General features: G+C 42.6%; 1 protein-coding gene across 1 annotated transcript in view; it reads right to left on the reverse strand.

The window, feature by feature from the left end:
- HOOK1 (hook microtubule tethering protein 1) overlaps positions 1–18,071 on the reverse strand; it is a 1,744,708-nt gene that overhangs the window by 1,525,950 nt on the left and 200,687 nt on the right. Inside the window, exon 2 of the mRNA XM_069642072.1 lies at positions 8,901–8,986. Coding sequence (XP_069498173.1) covers positions 8,901–8,986 — 86 coding nt within the window. The remainder of the gene's footprint in view (positions 1–8,900; positions 8,987–18,071) is intronic.

Raw genomic sequence — 18,071 nt, forward strand, 5'->3', positions numbered from 1 at the left:
ATATATACCTCTCATTCAGGCCTGCTAAAGTTTTCAGTATTTTTGCCCCTATTTTATTTCTTATGCCCACCATGACACCCTCTGTTCTATTACGGTCGTTTGCCTGGTACAATTCTATAAACTGCTGTATTTGAGTTTTATGAACATCCCCTTTTCTGATGTGTGTCTCCTGTCAGAAGAATTATATCTGCGTTACTCCTTTTTATCTTTGTAGCTACTTTCTTCCTTTTTATCTGGGTATTTATGCCCTGTACGTTATGTGAAAGGATTTGTAGCGGTCTTGTCATTGCTCTTTGGGAATAATTTAGTTCATGTGGGGTCCAAATATATCAGATTCCAGTTCCTATTAATTATTTTTTTAATCTGCTTGCTCTGTTGCGAATGAGTGTTGACATACACCAGGTCATTCTTGGCAGTTTTAACTCTTGGTTTCAGTGCATCTGGTCTGGATATGTTCATTACTTTTGTTGCTTGTCCTTGTACGGTCTGTTTATTATACCCACGTTCCAGTAATTCTTTACTCAGTTCAGCTGCATTGGTAGCATATTCTTCATCTTCTGCGACAATGAAGTAGTCCAATGGACACTGATACATCCTTATCCTTATTTTCAGGATTGAACTACCTACACAGATATCTTTACCTGAAGAAGGGCATAGCAGCCAGAAACGCGTAGTAAACTCATAGGAGACGATCACGAGAGAGACCCGCTCTCGCTAAGAACTGTGAAGTTTGTCCCTATTGTGATATCTGATGTTTACAAGTATCAAATTGTATTTTACACTGTGAAATGCTGCACACATATTTTGTGTGAATTTTACTTATTGTATATCAAACTCTTTACTTTGATTTAATGTCTGTTAAGGAAAAACTACAAGTATCATACGTAACATCTGTTAATTACCTTACATTTTGTGAGGTTTAAAACACTTGTTTGTATTAACCAGTATGAATTGAATTTCTTCTTTTTTGTACTTACCGGTAAAAATCCTTTTAATTTTGGAATGTTGAATCATTCATAATACTTTCTTTATAAAAAACTGTTTACCAATTACATTGTCTAAAGTGTGCCCTTCGACGTACAATGGAGGACCTTTTTCTCTAAACTGTTTTGTGATCCTGTAGCTAAGATCTGACCGCGAGCACCTAAATCATCTAAAAAAAAACCTTGACGACTTAGTGCATATCATTGAATCATTGGAAGCTCTGAGTGCATCTCTACCTTCACCCAGTTTGTGACTCACATCCTGACACAGCCCTGTCTATGCTCTACTCCTCTATTTCAGATACTCTTGATACTCTGGCCCCTGTCATGAGAATCCATTTGTAGCCCAAAGCCAAGTGCAATTCTTGGTATGACTCTGACCTAGCTAAACTTAAACTTAAGTGTAGGGAGGCTGAGAGGAAATGGAGGGCTTCTTGTTCATCCTCTGACGAACTAGCCTGTTGCCTGCTCCAAAGGCAATACAAACTCTCTGTCCACACTAAGTAGAGAGCTCACATCCAAGCCTGTGTCTTTACACGGCCCTTGCCTCTCGCTTCATCTCAAAAACCCAGGATAGCCAGTCTACAGTCCCGCCCCCCCCCCCATTTGTCCCCTCCCCCTCTTGTCCTCTCTCCTTCTGTGAACTCTGGCCGCTCCTACAGCCACCCCACCCCCTCTTTCTCGTCCTTTCTTCTTTTCTCCCCTGACAAGGTCGCTAGACAAGTCCGATCTATGAAAGTCTCTTCAAAACAGGTTCCTGCCTGTTCTTCCAAAACCATCAAGGACCACATTGACACCCTTGCTCCTGCCTTGACTGATTTCTGCAACCTCTCCTTCAGCTCAGGAGCTTTCCCCTCCCCTGTGCACCGCCTTATCAAGAAACCTACACCTGACCCTTCTGGCCCGGCTAACTATCGCCCAATCACCATCACTCCTTTTCTGGGCAAACTCCTGAAAAAGCTGGCCATCTCGCAGCTTAACCTTCACTCTGATTCTTTTGGATGTCTCCACGACCATCAGTCTGGCTTTAGAGCTGCCAGAAGCACAGAAACTCCTCTCCTGAAGCTCTGCTCTCCAACCTTGACTCTAACATCCCCTGCGTCCTCGTCCTACTCAATCTCTCTTCTGCCTTCGACACGGTCAACCATACCATCCTGCTCAACTGTCTCTGTGCCAACCTGGTTATCACCAATTAGGCTCTGCCCTGGCTGACTTCTTTCCTCTCTGATCGCCCCTCCCAGGTCCAACTTGGGTCCTTCCTTTTATCTATCTCCCTTTCTACCAGTGGTGTTGCCCAGGGGTCTAACCTCTCACCGTGGCTTTTCAACCAATACCTGGCAACTCTCGCCCACTGCATTGCCCTTTTCTGCTCCAATTTTCAGTGCTATGCTGATGACACTCAACTCATTTTCAGGCTTCCCTCTGCCACCTCCTATCCTTATCTCTGATTGCCTATCTGCTATTCAGGATTGGTGTGCCGCCATCGATCTCTGCCTGAATGCCAGCAAGACGGAGATACATCTCATCGGCACACCTTCACCTTCCTTTCCTGTCAATCTCTGGCCGGCCTCCCTTGGCCCTCCCCCTACCACCACCTGCGAGGCTACAAGCCTCTGGGTCATCTTTCATTCCACGCTTTACTTCTCTGCCCACATCTCTGATGTCTCAAATTTCCTACTGCACCTCCTCAGAGGTATTCTGCCTTTCCTCTCCTTCCCCCAGAAGCTCACTGTCTCTCGAGCCCTCGTTCTCTCTAGGTTGGATTAGTGCAACAGCCTCTTTCTAAATCTACCTGCCTCTACTCTCCGCCCTTTGCAGCTTTTCCAGAACAGGACCACAAAACTTGTCCTTGGTCTCAATCCCTGGGAGTGTATCTCTCCAGCCCTGAAATCTCACCACTGGCTCCAAGTGGCTGCAAGGATTCAATTCAAGACCATTTGCATTGTCCACAAGGCTTTCTGGGACCTGGGTCCAAAATACCTTCAGCTGTCCCTCCGTAAATACCTTCCCTCCTGAGCTCTTTGGTCCTCCACCTCTAACTGCCTCTGGGTCAGTTGTTTTTCAAAGAAACGAGCTGGGGGTAGGTCTCTGTCTTTGGCTGGGGCCTCCCTCGGGAACAGCCTCCCTACCACTCTGAAACTTGAGGAGAATCATCTCCGGTTCCGGAAGCACCTCAAGACCATCCTCTTTGCTTCTGTCTTCGCTCCTCCTCCCCCCGGCTGATCTGTTCTGTCTCAGCATTGTGCACCTGGTTACCCTCTGACTTTTGGGTCCAGGTATCTGCTCTCCCTGCCACCCACCCACACTACCTTGTGGCAATCCCTTGCACTGGGGTCTGGATCTGTAACCCTACAGTTCCCCCCCCTTTTTCTGCACTTATCAGACACACCGTCTGTTGCCTTAAACCTAGCACTTGCTGACTGCACTACCACTGTTTCTTTATTTTTATTATTTAATTTTTATTTATTTATTTGTATTCATTTGCTCAGCACTAACCACTTCTCCCCCCTCTCTTGTACTTTCCCCTTTCCTGTGTCACTGGTCCTAGTAAGATCATTGTTTTTGTTCTTCCTTGTTCCCCTCCCTTGCCTTGTCGCGGTCTGAAACCCTTGTGTACGAGCGCGATACAAATAAAATATCGATATCAATCTCCACATCTTCTCCACCTTCAAGCTTCGCCCTCCTCACACGGCTTCTCGATGCGGCTTCCTGAAACTGCTGTCCCGGACGAGGGATCTCCACTCACTGGGAAGCCGGGTTTTGCTTCTCCTGCTTGCCTGTCGTCAGTTGTTATATAATATATGCAATATCCCAGAAAACAACTTCCTCCCTTTCAGCAAGAAGGTAGTTACTAGTCTCTCCCTGAGACTTTTACACACACTTATTCAACATAGATATAGGTGCGGATGCATGGATTTTGAAAATAAAATACATATTTTAATATTCATAAAACACCAACATACAATAACTGCTTAAAAATTAAACTTGATTCATTCATCTGAATGGAGTGTCTAATAACTAAACACATCATTTAATTCTATTATCTGTACATGACAACAACCCAATTCATTATTTGTCAAAATTAGAAAACAATTGGTCAATCATGTGCCTTTATGGCTATCTCTTTCTAAGGAGAAACAGTGTGCCAACACTCTGTGTGTGTCTCTAGAACCAAAATATAGTGGTTAAGATGCCATCAAACAAATACAATAAGCATCTCCCATTGGTGCTGTCCTCAGGGTACTCTGGTTGTTTTTGGTACGTGATGATGTTCAACGTGTTGCACAATGCGTGCACATTTGTGTTCCACTCAATCTAAAATTAAAACATATATAAAACCTTATTGTAACCATGCAATACTCTTTCGAAGTGTGTCAGAATATGGGACAACAATTAAACAAACCTAATGTAACTTGCTAGCATGAGGGCGGCCCTTAGTACTGGTCTACAACATAAGAGCGTGGCAAATAGCCCACTGCTACCTAACCGTCTTCTATTAATTAAGCCAAAAATATATTCTTTACCTTGTTTTTTGTGCTCAACAATTATTAAAAAACACTTTCGCCAAAAACCTCTAAATCAATTAGAACGCACTGTGTTCACATTTTTTATTTCTCCATTTTTTAGTTTTTATCCACCTGGTAAAAACCTGTATGGCAGAGACTTTAGGTCTTCAATTTCATGAGCTCAGTGTGCTACACGATGTTCCGTGGGTAACAGGTATCACTGGTGCCGTGTATGGTCAATCTCCACGAATGCTACAATGGAGATGGAAAACACGGCACTTTCTCAAGTGAAGGGAAGGAGGCTTACCGGTCGTAGCACGTTGTAACTGATTGCGCGTACTCGGCCAAAGAGTTTGCAATTATTTCTTGTCCGCATGGGCAGTACGGCCTTGAATGATAGTGACTTGGCCCCGAAACCTACCAAGACAAATACACGGGGGTTACTACTCCCTAAAGTCAGTGCATCCCCAATCCTCATCTAAGGTTAATGAAATACCTGAAACTGCTCTGTTTCATGCACGTCAGTTCCTTCTCTGCATCAACGGGTGGAAAGCGGCTCGCCAAACTGTCGGGTCAATACTTGTCACCTGTCTGACTAATGACTTAAATACGTGATGACGTGCCATGATCTCTGTTTTCCTATTGGCAAACGTCGGAACCCGGATGGAGAATGCAAAACTCCTACCGTGGCTCGCAGATGAACACACAAGTGTTAACACCTGTAGCACAGTCAGGTCACCCGGGTGTGTTGGCGCCATCCTAATCATTTTTCCAAACTGATCAGCACGTGACATTTGGAACCAGACGTGTTTATTAGATGTAAATATACATGAAAAAAACCTAAGTGTGCGCGCCTCAGATATGTGGCAACAAAGCTAATGTCCACATGGGGTAGACTTCTAACATCTCCACACCAAATCACCACATTACGTTTCTCAGTGGTGGAATATTGAGATTCTTAACAACTCCGTAGAATTTACACAAAAGCCCAATGTGTCGGATAGGTGTATACTTCCTGACCAACATGGGCGCTACTGTCTTATGTGTGAATTGCCAAAATGCGCGGTCTTGATAATGTCATAACACTTCCTTAATGAATAAACAAACCCCACTCTATGGCAATATTGAGGCCATATTTTACTGTATTGAGATTCTAGATCCATTTCTGTTCCATTTTTCTCAATTTAAGATCTCTGTCGCCCCCTCTAGGGTGAGGGCCAATGGTTTGGATGATAAACCACTCCATGTCCTCATGTCTGTGTTTAGCCAATTGGACATGGATCACTAATGGTTTGTCTGGTATGGTATTTTTTACATACGACCTGTGCTCGCAGATCCGTTGTCGTATTGCTCTCTTTGTTTTGCCAATATGCAACAGTCCGCATGGGCACCTGATGGCATAAATAGCCCATTTGGTATTGCAATTAGTAAAACTCTTCAATGTCCATTTTCGACCTTTAAGGTTTACTTCTTTCAAGTTGGATGTGAGATTGCATACCGAGCACTGGCCACATTTAAAGTGGCCAACCACTGGCGGCAGATTCCCAAGAGTGGGCTGGGTAAGACGTGTCTTTGGGTCTGCTACATTGTAAGTGTGGACCAATTGGTCCCGTAGGTTGGGCATCCTTTTGAAAGCAAAGCGTGATTTCTTGATCAAAGGTCTTCTGTATTGATCATACCCCAGTTCCTGAGGATGCTCCTTCGTAGATTTTTACTCATGGGTCAGAATGTTGATACACAAGTTATCTTCTCTTCCTTTACCCTGTTTCATTAGGCAATCCTGTCTGTTAGTATTCCTGGCTCGTTTTAGCGACCTTTCTACCACTTGAGGAGGGTATCCTCATTCCTTGAGTCTTGCGGACACGTCTTTGCTGTTTTTATCAAAGTTCTCTTGCAGGCTGCAGTTTCTCCCGATCCGCAAAAATTGGTCAAACAGCACATTTTCACACAAACTTTCTGGATGATAACTGTTGAACAACAAAAGTGAGTTCTTGTCCGTGGGTTTTCTGAAAAGCGTGGTACCCAGAGTGTCATTTTAGCTCTTGTAGATCTCTAGATCTAAGAAGGCAATCTTTTCAAAGTCATCGTGAAGTTTATGCATGTCTCTTGTTGGTTCAACCATACCAAAAATGTATCCAGGTCCTGTTGATTTCCTGCCCATAGCATAAAAATATCATCTATATATCTATGCCATGTTTTTATTTGTCGTTTGTATGGATTATTTTCTGCATATACTGAGCAATTTTCGAGTTTGTCCATAAAAAGGTTAGCCAAATCCGGTGCAAAAGTAGAGCCCATGCTGGTCCCATTTTGTTGTAGGTAGAAGATGCCATTCTCAATTAAAATGTTGTTGACTAGGGCCAATTTGATACACTCTGTGATGAAAGCTGAGGGTACCTTCTTGTTCTCTCTTGTTTCTAGGTACATGTGCATGATGTTAATGTACTTCATCTGGGGGATGCTCGTGTACAATGCCTCCACATCGAGTGTTACTAGTAAATCGTCCACTGTGGCTACTGCATTTGAAAGAATGCGGATCATATATGTAGTGTCTTGAATATATGACCACATCGGTTGGACAAACGGTCTCAGAAAAAAATTAGTGTATATTGACAAAGGCCAAAGGATAGAGCCAATCGGTGCCACGATTGGTCGTCCGGGTGGGGGAACTGGGTATTTATGCATCTTGGGCAAGCAGTAAAAAGCCGGAATTATTGATTTCTGTAATGTCAGGAAGATTTTCTCATCAGTGTCAATCCACCCTTCCATCTCTGCATGTGTCATCAGGCTACTGATCTCATCGTAAATCCTCGCTGTTGGATCACCAGGTAATGGTTTGTAAAATGTAAGGTTACTCAGTTGTCTTTTGATTTCTGTCTGGTAATGTTCAATGCCCCATAGCACCACCCCACCCCCTTTGTCAGCTGGTTTGATAACAAAAAGGTTATTCTCCGCTAGATTCTTAATAGCCTTTCTTTCCTCTTGTGTTAAATTATCCCGATATACATTTTTGGTGTTGACTAATGTCCTCATCTCACAGAGGATTTTTTTCTCAGAGCCTATGATCTCCGCCGAGACCATTGATGATAACGGGGTCAAAGAGGATGGCGGTTTCAGGCCAGATGTGCTTTGTTTTTTTGGGCTTTTTTCCTTTGAGTACTGGAAAAAATACTTCAATCTAATTAAGCGAAAAATAATTTGCATCTCGATTTCTGTTTTAAAGAGGTCAGCTTTCCTTGCTGGCACAAACGTCAGGCCTTTACTTAAAACTCTGATTTCAGATGTGGTAAGTGTATGGGTACTCAAGTTAAAGATCGGCATTACCATGTCTGTGGTGGTGGCTGCCACTGGCGAGTTCGCATCCCATGGCCCCCTGGTTGTCTGGTTCGTCCCTGTCTGCCTCCGGTCTGAAAAGGAGGTCCCCTTTGTGGATTATCACTTTGGTTGTTCTGGGGGCCAGTAATAGACTCTGCATCACTGCTGTTAGAGGAGTTGGAAAACATCACATACTTCTTTAACCCGTCGTCAGTTGTGCAATCGAAAATCTTATTCTCCCCAGGATACAGGCACAATATCCCCGTTATGCTACTGTCCTTGCCCTATGTTGTTCACCTTTCTTAGGCCCAGCCAGGAGCTCATGAGAGTGTGACCACACTCTACGGTGGCTATCTTGGAATCTTCGATAGGTGGTTTTCTGTGGGGTGAAAGCAAAAGGCCAAGAATTCCAAAGAGGATGCACTGATAAGAGGAGCCTTGGATAGGAATTTATAGGATTTGCAAACTTCCAAAAATAGCACAAGGCATTCACTGTGAAATTCACACACTTCCTATTGGGTGACAACGTGGCCTACAGGATGGAATGGGCTGATATAGAAAAGCAGACGGTGCTACCACATGACTTGCATGATGTGATCTTCTCATAGGAAATGATACGGGAAAACAAACGCCTCCAACTATGAAACATGCCATCGCCCAACTATGTAGGTGAATGAAAGAAAGGGGTGAACATTGATAGTTTTTAATGGAAACAAGCACCTGAAGAAACCTAGCTATTACGGATATGCTGGGCACAGTAAGTACTAGTGAAAACAATATCTTTAGTGCTCCCTGAACATTATCAAGGACCAGTACCTTTAAGTAAAGTCTCAAAAGGAAGAGAATCTCTGAAGTGTCCCCATTTCCACACACCAGACAGCGACCATTTGTAATAGAGGCACACCTTCAGCAAAAACCCTGGTGAACATTTGCATGTATCACTCCACAAAATTATACTTCCTGGAACAACTTTTTTTTATTTATATGAAGTTATTATTTAAAAACATTTGATACAAAATCTAAGGAACCCATATTTGGCTCAAGAGCATCATAAAATGTAAATGTAAGTGAAATATTAACAAATGCATTAACTTACATTTTGTTGAGAACTTGTGCCATGGCAACGCCACTTGTAAGGTCGTGGATTGTTTTACATGGTGCAGCGATGTTAAATGTTTGTAACTAGAAAGGAAAGGGAAACATATTGAAATAAAACAGAGTAGCAAACCAAAGGCATGATTCAGAATCGGGGACCCTCATGGATATGCAGTCATTTGTACAGTCATGCAAGATTTCTTATGTCAAACTCTTCAGAAGACAACATAGTCAAGTCAATCACATAATGCACGTTAAGCTGAAACATGCAACCGTATAACAATGAGTACTTACTATACAATGTGTGGCACTTAGTTGCACAATTAGCATGTAATATATTGCAAATGGCAGCTGAATTTTAAAGTCATAGAACTGGCAAAGATCCCATAGATCACTGGTTATTGATAGGTGAAAAACAACTTGCCATTAGGTTATTCATAACAGAGTGGTGTGTATGTCATACCATTTTACATAATGTATTTGAGATACGTAAAATACCTCACAGCCAGATAATCATGAGACTAAGATAAATATGTCAGCCTTCTATTAACTGAGTATTACAGCTTTTTTGTGTCTACTGCAATACATTGTATCACAGGGTGTAATTACTCTTTACAAGCATGCCCTGAAAGGTGGGAAGTACCTGTGTATACAATGGAACTGGGCTACATGCCCCCAACCACCAACCTCCGACATTACAGAGGTCTACCACTTGTAGATGCTTGGGTAAAGATTAGCTAGACTTCACCTCAATGTTCCTAAAAAGTATTGTTAGGTCTCCAACTAATATTGTCTAACAGTTTGCTTATATGACAGATTGTTGGACTATATGAAATCATAAGTAGTGAAAGAAAGTGCCAAGTAAGGCATGAAAACATCCAATTTACATTTTAAAGTGACTGTATAAATCGGTGTTACATTTCACACAGCTTATCATGATGTCAGAGAAGCAAAGTTAAACTGCAATGATGTAGTAAGTAACGACATTGGAGTTATGTTTATAGAGGAACAACATAAAATAAATGTGTAAAACGTTTACGAATTCTTTTTATTAATCCCCATTTTCATGCATTTGTAGGGCGTAGAGGGGAAACGGATCAGAATTTATGATTCTGCCTCCCCCTTCCTCCCCACCACACATATACTCCAGTATTTATGACAGCATGACATTCCCATACCTGCGTAAAAGCTGTGAAATCTGCCTACTTTTTACAACAAGAAGGCCGATTCCATACTCAATGAATTTATTTATTTATTTTTCCTTTTATAAAGCGCACTAAACCCGCAGGCATCAAGGTGTTGTTACATGACCAGTTACTCACTCACATACAAGTTACAGAGAGAACAATTGAATAGGTTAGGTCAGTGCGTTTATGCAAACAGCTACGTTTTTAGTGATTTGCCAAAAATTGTCGGAAAGCTCGAGCCGCCCGCCCTAGCCCGTTTGAATTTGGATTGGATGAGGTGCTGAGTAAAAGCAGCTCTAGTAGGTCTGGATGATTTTGCTTTCGTGTTTTTCTGAGAGAGGTAGGGGGAGCCACCTTGGAGCGACATTTGATTGACAGACTTTTAAAAAGAATCAGTTCACAAATAGGGATCCAATGGGCCTCCCTTCTAGCTCAAGTGATATGTTCAAGTTTTGGAATGCTGAGGGCAGATCTAAGTGCATTGTTTTGGATCACCTGCATCCTCTGTATGTTGGGCTCCAAAGTACCAGCGAAAAAAGTGCATTACAGTAGTCAAACCTGGAACCAATTATGGCTCGGGCGATTGTCAGGTGGAAAGTAGTGTAGGCAGCCGAAGAGGAGATAGCATTCACTTGCCGGTTAAGCAAGAGGGTAGAATCCAGGTAAACTCCCATTGTCTTCACTGAGGGGGAGACCGAGAGCTGGATGCCTTCAATTTTGAAGGAAGAGTACTTTTTTTTTTTAATTTGGATTTATATGGTTATACATTACAGAAAAACCTTTTGCCATTTTGAACATTTACATCTAAAATCTGGGTAGATTAAGTACATTCAATAACATATAGTTGAAATGTCCGTCTACAAGACTTTGAAAGCTGCTCATATGTTTATTGCATCAATCCTCTTGAACATTAAAATAAGCAGCTTAGTAAGTGCCAAGGTTATTGAAACTCTATCTCCCTGCACAAGTATTTGCCACCAATCATCCACAGATCTAGGGCCGTACTTGATTATCATTTCTTTTATGCGTTTCACTCTCAAATCCTGTGTGGCAAGGCAGTTCATTACAAGATGCTTTAGTCACTCCGTCATAGGTTCTAGTTGACATAATCTACATGTTGAAGATCTTGAGAGGGTTTCTCTAGGCATCAATATTTCTCTAGTGAAATCTCATGAGCTGTTATCTAAAATACCAGTTCGGGAAAAATTGAAGGTATTTTGGTAAGGAATTTAAGCATCTCGATTCTTGCAGGGCTCTCCCATATAGGTTATATTGTTGTCTTTCATTCTGCGTGAGAATCCAATCTCGCGTGTACAGTTTCTTTTAACCTTGTCGGGATTGTGTAGCAATGTTTGTTCAGATTCGCCCAAGTCAGATATTATAGTTTGGCAGATAATTTTCCATTCTAAGAAGGTAGTTACCGTCTAGTGCCTTTTTTAATGCCACAAAACCTCCATTTGGCCGTTCTTCAATACACTTCCTAAAGAGTGAGAGAGATTTCCAAGTTACTATGGTAGGTAGTGATGTTAGACCCAGTTCCATGCAAATTGCCTGAATTCGAGTACTTTTTGGAAGGTGAAGTACTTTTTTCCAAAGATGCCTTCAATCTTTGGCCGATTCTCGGCCCCGAAAGTGAAAAAAGTTTCTGCTCCATGTTAGGATGGTTGTCACCTTCATCCTATAAAAAGAAATCAAGGGAATCATCGAGAAGCCACAGAATCTTGGAAGCAGGATTCTACCTTGTCTCGCTAAGCTCTTTGCTTTCCTTCTCAGGGATTTGAATCTTGGAGAGTCGCTTTTGCTTGTGTTTAAGCAAACTCCAAGGTAGGTAAATGACTTCACTACTGGGATTTTCTCTCCCAGCAGGTGCCATGCCTTGGGTTTTTTCCGTCCATGTCCCAAAGCAACACCGAAAAACATTATCCTACATTTTTTGGGATTTATTAAGAGTCCATTTGACTTTACATAAGTTTGTTAGGCGTCTAATTGCCTTTAGAGGCCAACTGGAGTTTGATCCACCAGGACGACATCGTCGGCATATAATAGTCGTCCTGCCCCCGTGTTAGCGATGTTCGGTGTGAAACATTAAATATCTTCAAACGTGTGGTTTATGTCAGATATGAACAAGTTGAACAACTCAGGTGCCAGCGGGCAACCTTGCTTTAGCCCTATGTTCGTTGCAATTTCCCTTTTTACCAGACCTGAGCCATTCATCCTTACTTTAACGGTGGTCTCTGAATAAAGATCTTTGACCCCACTGTTCAAGCTTATTCCATAGCTTCGAGTGTGAAACCGTGTCGAAGGACTGCGTTAGGTCTATAAACATGATAAAGATTTTCTTCTCTTTCTTCCTCTCTACTTGGGCCTTCAGGATATTTATGATAAAAATGTTAAGGGGTGTTCCGATACAAATTCAGCTTGCCATTCGTCCATGTGGCCAGATGTAACAGCCCACTTCACCAAGAGCTTCAAAATCAACGATACAAATATCTTTCCGGCAACGTCCAGCAGCACAATTGGCTGCTAATTACTTGGATCCGACCTTTCTCGTTTCTTATAAATAGGAATAATCAACTATGACTTCCAAGATGTGGGAATCCTTTGCGATTTGACAATATGCTCAAATAAAATGAGCAAAAAACTGGACCATTGATCTATGTCTTGTTTTAACATCACATTGGTCATCCCGTTGGGTCCAGGGGCTCGTGAGTTGCTGGATTTTTTTGATGATCTCATATGTATCTGAAAATCTATATTTAGATACTTCCACTCTTTGCTTCTTGCTAGAATCAATGCTGGGTCCTGTTGGTCTGGGTCATAAAACTTAGCGAAATGCTCCGTCCATGTCATCGCTGAGATGGGCTTCCCGCTGAGGTTCTAGCCGATTGATAGTTGCCCAAATTTCAGCCGTGTTGCAAGTTCTATTCTTTAGGAGCATTTCTTCAGCATCTTTTTGTAAAAAGGTTTTCTTGTAGGATTTCAGCCAATTTCGATGTTGTCCTCGTCTATGAATTGACATCAGGGCCTTGGTTGAGTGATCTTTTTTTAAACCACACATTTTGTGGTTCAGGTTCTTGTTTTTGTCCCTTACTGTCGCGTCATAAACATGACGATGACACATCTGTGGTCTGTTCACTCTCCCCTTCTTAACTTCAAAGGTATTGAATAGACGTGAATATTCTAATCTCTGCTCAGGCCCATCGGTTTTTAGATGGAGTATCATCAATTTTAATTTTTCAGTTAAGCCTGCGATGTTATACGTGTCAATTCTCAATCTATTCCGGCCAGGGGTAATATGTTTCCCTCTTGAGCTGGTTAACAGAGTCGCAAATCAGGCTTAATACATTATGGGCATAGTTATTACTGTCATAGTTTGTACTGCCCTAAGCATGTTTCGTGATGTACAAATGTAATCAAGGATGTGACCTCCTTGCTTCCCCTTTCTAGTTATCTTACCCGGCGTATCCCCCTGGGTATTTCTATTTAAGATAACTATCTCTCTTGGCCCAAAGGTTTTTATCCAAGTCAAGCCCCTTCTTTCAATGGTTGTTCTTACTAGGGAGTCAACCTCGATTAATAGTCGGTTGGTATCAAGACAAATACAATTTAAGTCACCACACAAGATGAGCCACAGGTCTTTTCATTTGGCTCTTTGATTATCAATCAGGTCTGCCACCTGGTTTGTGAAGTTGCAGCACTCGACATTGGCAAGATTCCAATATAAATTGATCAGAATTAAGGTTTTCTCAACTCTGTCTGTACCTCTGCTTACCCTGCCCACCAGTAGTTCGATTAATGGATTCAGTGATAATTCATTCAAAAGGGCAAACTGAAGCTGATGCTTAATTGCTATCATAAGGCCCGACATTGTTGTTCCTTTGGGGCCTTTCATGGCTGCATTTAGCTAGACTATGTAGCCTTCCAGGATTGGCGGTTCTCGCAGCCATGTCTCCTGGAGACATATAATATCGTGGTCCCCAATTTTCGAGTCCAACAAGTGGGAAAACCCCTGGTGTTCCAGCTTGCCAGTGTCAGGGTTTTATCCTCTGGAGAACTGTGGCACTATGTGGACTTGATTTTAACGGCCTATAGACCCGCCAACCATTTCGTCAGTTCCCTCGCTGTCCTTTGGTTTCTTGAATTTGAGTTGATCGGTCAGTCCCTCTTTGTACCCCCGAACATGCTGTCCGGGAGATATGTATCTATTTACACCTCTTTCTTTTGCCTCTGACCTTTCATACCTACAAAGACCGAGGTGTTGAGGATTTTCTCTTGGTCTTGGCGCTGTTGTTTTGCATTCCCTTCTTTGAGGTCTTGGTTCATCAAGATCAAAGTCCAAAGGTCTGAAGCGCCGTGCTTTGTCTTTTATGAGTTGCCTGATCAAGGGAATCGATGGATAGAGAACCACTCTATCCATTCTTTCTTCCTCAAGAAACTCCACTATGACCAAGTCATCTGATGCCAAGAGTCTTAGGCTTGGTACGTGGTGCAGTAGTCTAATTACGTTAGCTCTGTTCAATATCAAACCGTCATCTATGGGTAACATTCTTTCCAATAATAGACCATCTTGGAGGTTACGGGTAGGTCTTCTTGAAATCTCACCCTGATCAGTTCTATCGTGTTGATTTTACGTATGACGGTTTTCCTTGGCATTCACTCTATGACTAGTTCCTGTTCTCAATTTCGGTAGTTTCAAAGGAGATGTTATGTATTCTACATCTTGCTCAATGTAAAGTTTTTCCTCAATCTCATGGGAGGTTGCAGTGTAATCATTTTGTTCCTCTTTGTTTGTCAGCCTATTTGCTTTACTCGACTCCCCTTCCAACCTTATTCCTCTTTCTTTTGTTGATTTTAGAGTGTTAGACAATGGGATGTTGACGTTGGCCGTAGAGGTTTGAGGTCCCCTTCCTGTCCAATTCTCTCGTTTAACATTTCTCATTTGTGAATTGGTCTCCAAGTCTGATAAATTGTAATTTGTGTTTCGGGTATGGGAAAGATTTGTCACCCGAGAATGATCAGTTTTATCCTTCCCAGGAAATATCACCTCCTCATCGTGCCAACTCACACAGGAATTTATTGGCTGTGCTGCTCGTTCTAGCAATCTAACTCCAGGTTGTCCTCCTTGGTGTCCCGTTGCTATTAATCGCTTTGGCCCTACTGGTCTTTTATCCCAATCTGGTTTCTGATTCAGCTTCAGGGATGCGTCATGATCTGGTGAGTCTAATTCATCAGCATGTTGGTTGGGCTCCTGGAGTTCGTTTTCATCATCGGAGGCTTGATAAGATACAGAGTAGGATGATAGGTCCAAGAAGTCTATTGTGTCACTCTCATCGTTCACCTCATCATTCTCAACTGAATCTTTTTTACGTTAAATACTTGTATATTAATTTGTTTTTTCTCATTACTTTTTTCCAAGAAGGAGTGGATTACTGTCAACGTTCCTTGTTGTGTATGTATTTTTGGTAAGGTAACATTTTTAATAAAGGTCTGTCTTCCATTCGATTTAAGTTTTAACGCCGCTGGCAAGTTCTTAGTTTTTGTTGACAGATTTTCTTATCCATGGTGGACCTTCTCTTAGTTACGTTCTCGTTCTGTTGTTTTTTCCTTATGCAAGTTCCTTTATTTGTTTTTTCTTTTTGATCTGTGTTTGGTTTACGCAAAAATTTAGCATAGCTTATGTGAAGGGTTAGTCTCCATCTCAGAGGCGTTTGGTTGCTCTTTGTCATTTCTCTGGGCAACCGGCCCTTGGTCAGTAATTTGAACAGCCACCTCCAGTTCGCTGGCTAAACCCTGGTCCTCTGGTCTCGTTATGTTACTCCTCCTTTCTGTGTCATCCCTGAGTTGTGATGGGGCTTCCATTTGAGAGCTAGTTGTGTTTCTGTCTCTATTTAATCGCGGGGAGTTCTGCTTCTCCTGGTTTTCTTCTGAGGTTTTGAGTGAACCCTCACAGAATACCTCCATGTCCAGCTGGGTTATCCTAGAAAAAACGGGGTTTGGAGGTAATGTGTCTGGAAAACACAGGTCTGTCTGGTCAAAAGCTCTTGATGCTCACCCATTTTGTTTCTCCTTGATGATTGGGTCAAATATGGTATGTAGTAGACTGGTGACTTTCGCTGTACTGTTTTCTAAGTTATTCTGAAGTCCTGTAACGAAACCCTCCACAAACACCATCTTAGAATGTAGCATTGCCAGCATTGTAGTTTGGTCCTTGAGCTGGTCGCCCATCTGCTCATACAATTTCATGAACGGGTCCATTATTGATGTTAAAGTTGAAATTGTCCGTAAATCCATGTATGTTATGCTCCACTTGCAACTTTGTTTGGTTGTAAATCTGGACGTTGTTCTCAGTTTGGATGCTAATTGACTCTGTTTTCTCCACCCCGCCTTCAGCAGGAACTTCCCATGAGTCAATTCTCCCTCTTTTATACGGTTCTTTTTGGTTAATTCGACCTGTGGTTATGGGGGGAGAATTAATAAGCGCCAAAGGATTGTTCTGTGTTACTGTCAGACCCCCAAACTCATGTTGGACTGTACGATTCAGAGGCTGCCTTTGGTTGTTTCTATCTTTTGAGTTGATAATTTGTGGATTTAAATTTGCAGAGTCGCTAGTATGATTTCTTGTAGGGCAGCCACCCACTTCTACTACTAGAGTGCTTTCCAATACTAGTTGGTCCGGGATCTTGCAAAACACGTTGTTTTCACCAGACTTAGCTGGTGTAGATATCAATAATGGATCCCGGTAAATAAAGCGTTGTCCATTAAGGTTGTCTTTGTTAGTTAACCCAGTGGGTTCCAATATGTTCCGTTCTGATTGCTGAAAGGTATAGTTGTTCACCCGCAGCGGTGCTCTGTCAGTATTGGGTCGGCCTTCATCTCCAGCATTCTTGTAGAGGTAACCCCTTCTTTCAGCACCTTGCTGGCATCGACTAACAGTGCTGGGAAATAATCCCCAGCGTAAGTCTTTCTTCTGTGCAATTGTTTGAACAGCTGTTCGCTTGAAAACAGTTTTCACACTTCTCTTTGCACACTGTTCATCAATAGATGATGTACCAACGGTGTTGACACAAAAAACACTCTGGTTTCCAAACAATTCTCACAATTGGAGGAGCAAGTTGTACGGCGCCAGCCTTTAAAGCCTCTGCACTTGCTCCTGTAACCGTGAGCTCCTCAGACCCGATTCCAAGTGAAACATCAAGGCCAACTAGTGGCGAATTTCCATCTGTACTCACTGTAATGTTCGAAATGTTGTGATCGCCATTTTTAGGTGTTCCTAATATGGCAGCATCATTACAAGTTGCTGTGTTAGTATCCTGTGGGCATGTGCGAACTGCTGGTGCAATATTAGAGTCTGCATCCCTGATATTATCCATGTTGTCAATGAATGTCCCGGTGCTCGTGCCTATCAACACCTTGATTGTAAACGGGTGAGTGGCTCCCTAGGAGGACACATACTGACTTTCTGTTGCCTCTCCCCTTTGGCTCACCTCGACTTGTGTTGGGGTGGACGTTGCCGGCGGGGTCAATCTGTCTTCCAGCATAGACGTGCTTTCGGTGCCTGCGTCGAGTTCAGCAGCCGCATGGGTCTTCATTTCTGGTGGAATAGGCGTGGCAGTCATCTCTCTCTTCTCCTCTTCCATGGACATCAGTTCCCACACGATAGGCCTTCCGTGCCTTCCTGCCCAGACTGCTTCGACTGCAAAAACCTCAGCTAACAGCTCTGCGTTGTAGGCTGTTTTTTAAGCAATCTCCTCCTCTTCCCAACAGCAGAAACTGTAAAAAGACTGCAACCAAGCTGAGTGAACACTGGCAGCAGCTCCAGCCTCGACTGCAAAACCCTAGGCAAACGGCTCTGCGTTGCAGGCTGCTTTTTAAGCAGTCGCCTCTTCTTCCCAACAGCAGAAACTGTAAAAAGACTGGAACGAAGCTGAGTAAAGACTGGAAGCACCTCCTGCCTCGACTGCAAAAACCTCAGTAGTACACATTTT

This window comes from Ambystoma mexicanum, chromosome 1q (assembly GCF_040938575.1).
Source record: "Ambystoma mexicanum isolate Mex_15411 chromosome 1q, UKY_AmexF1_1, whole genome shotgun sequence".
Taxonomy (NCBI): Eukaryota; Metazoa; Chordata; class Amphibia; order Caudata; family Ambystomatidae; genus Ambystoma; species Ambystoma mexicanum.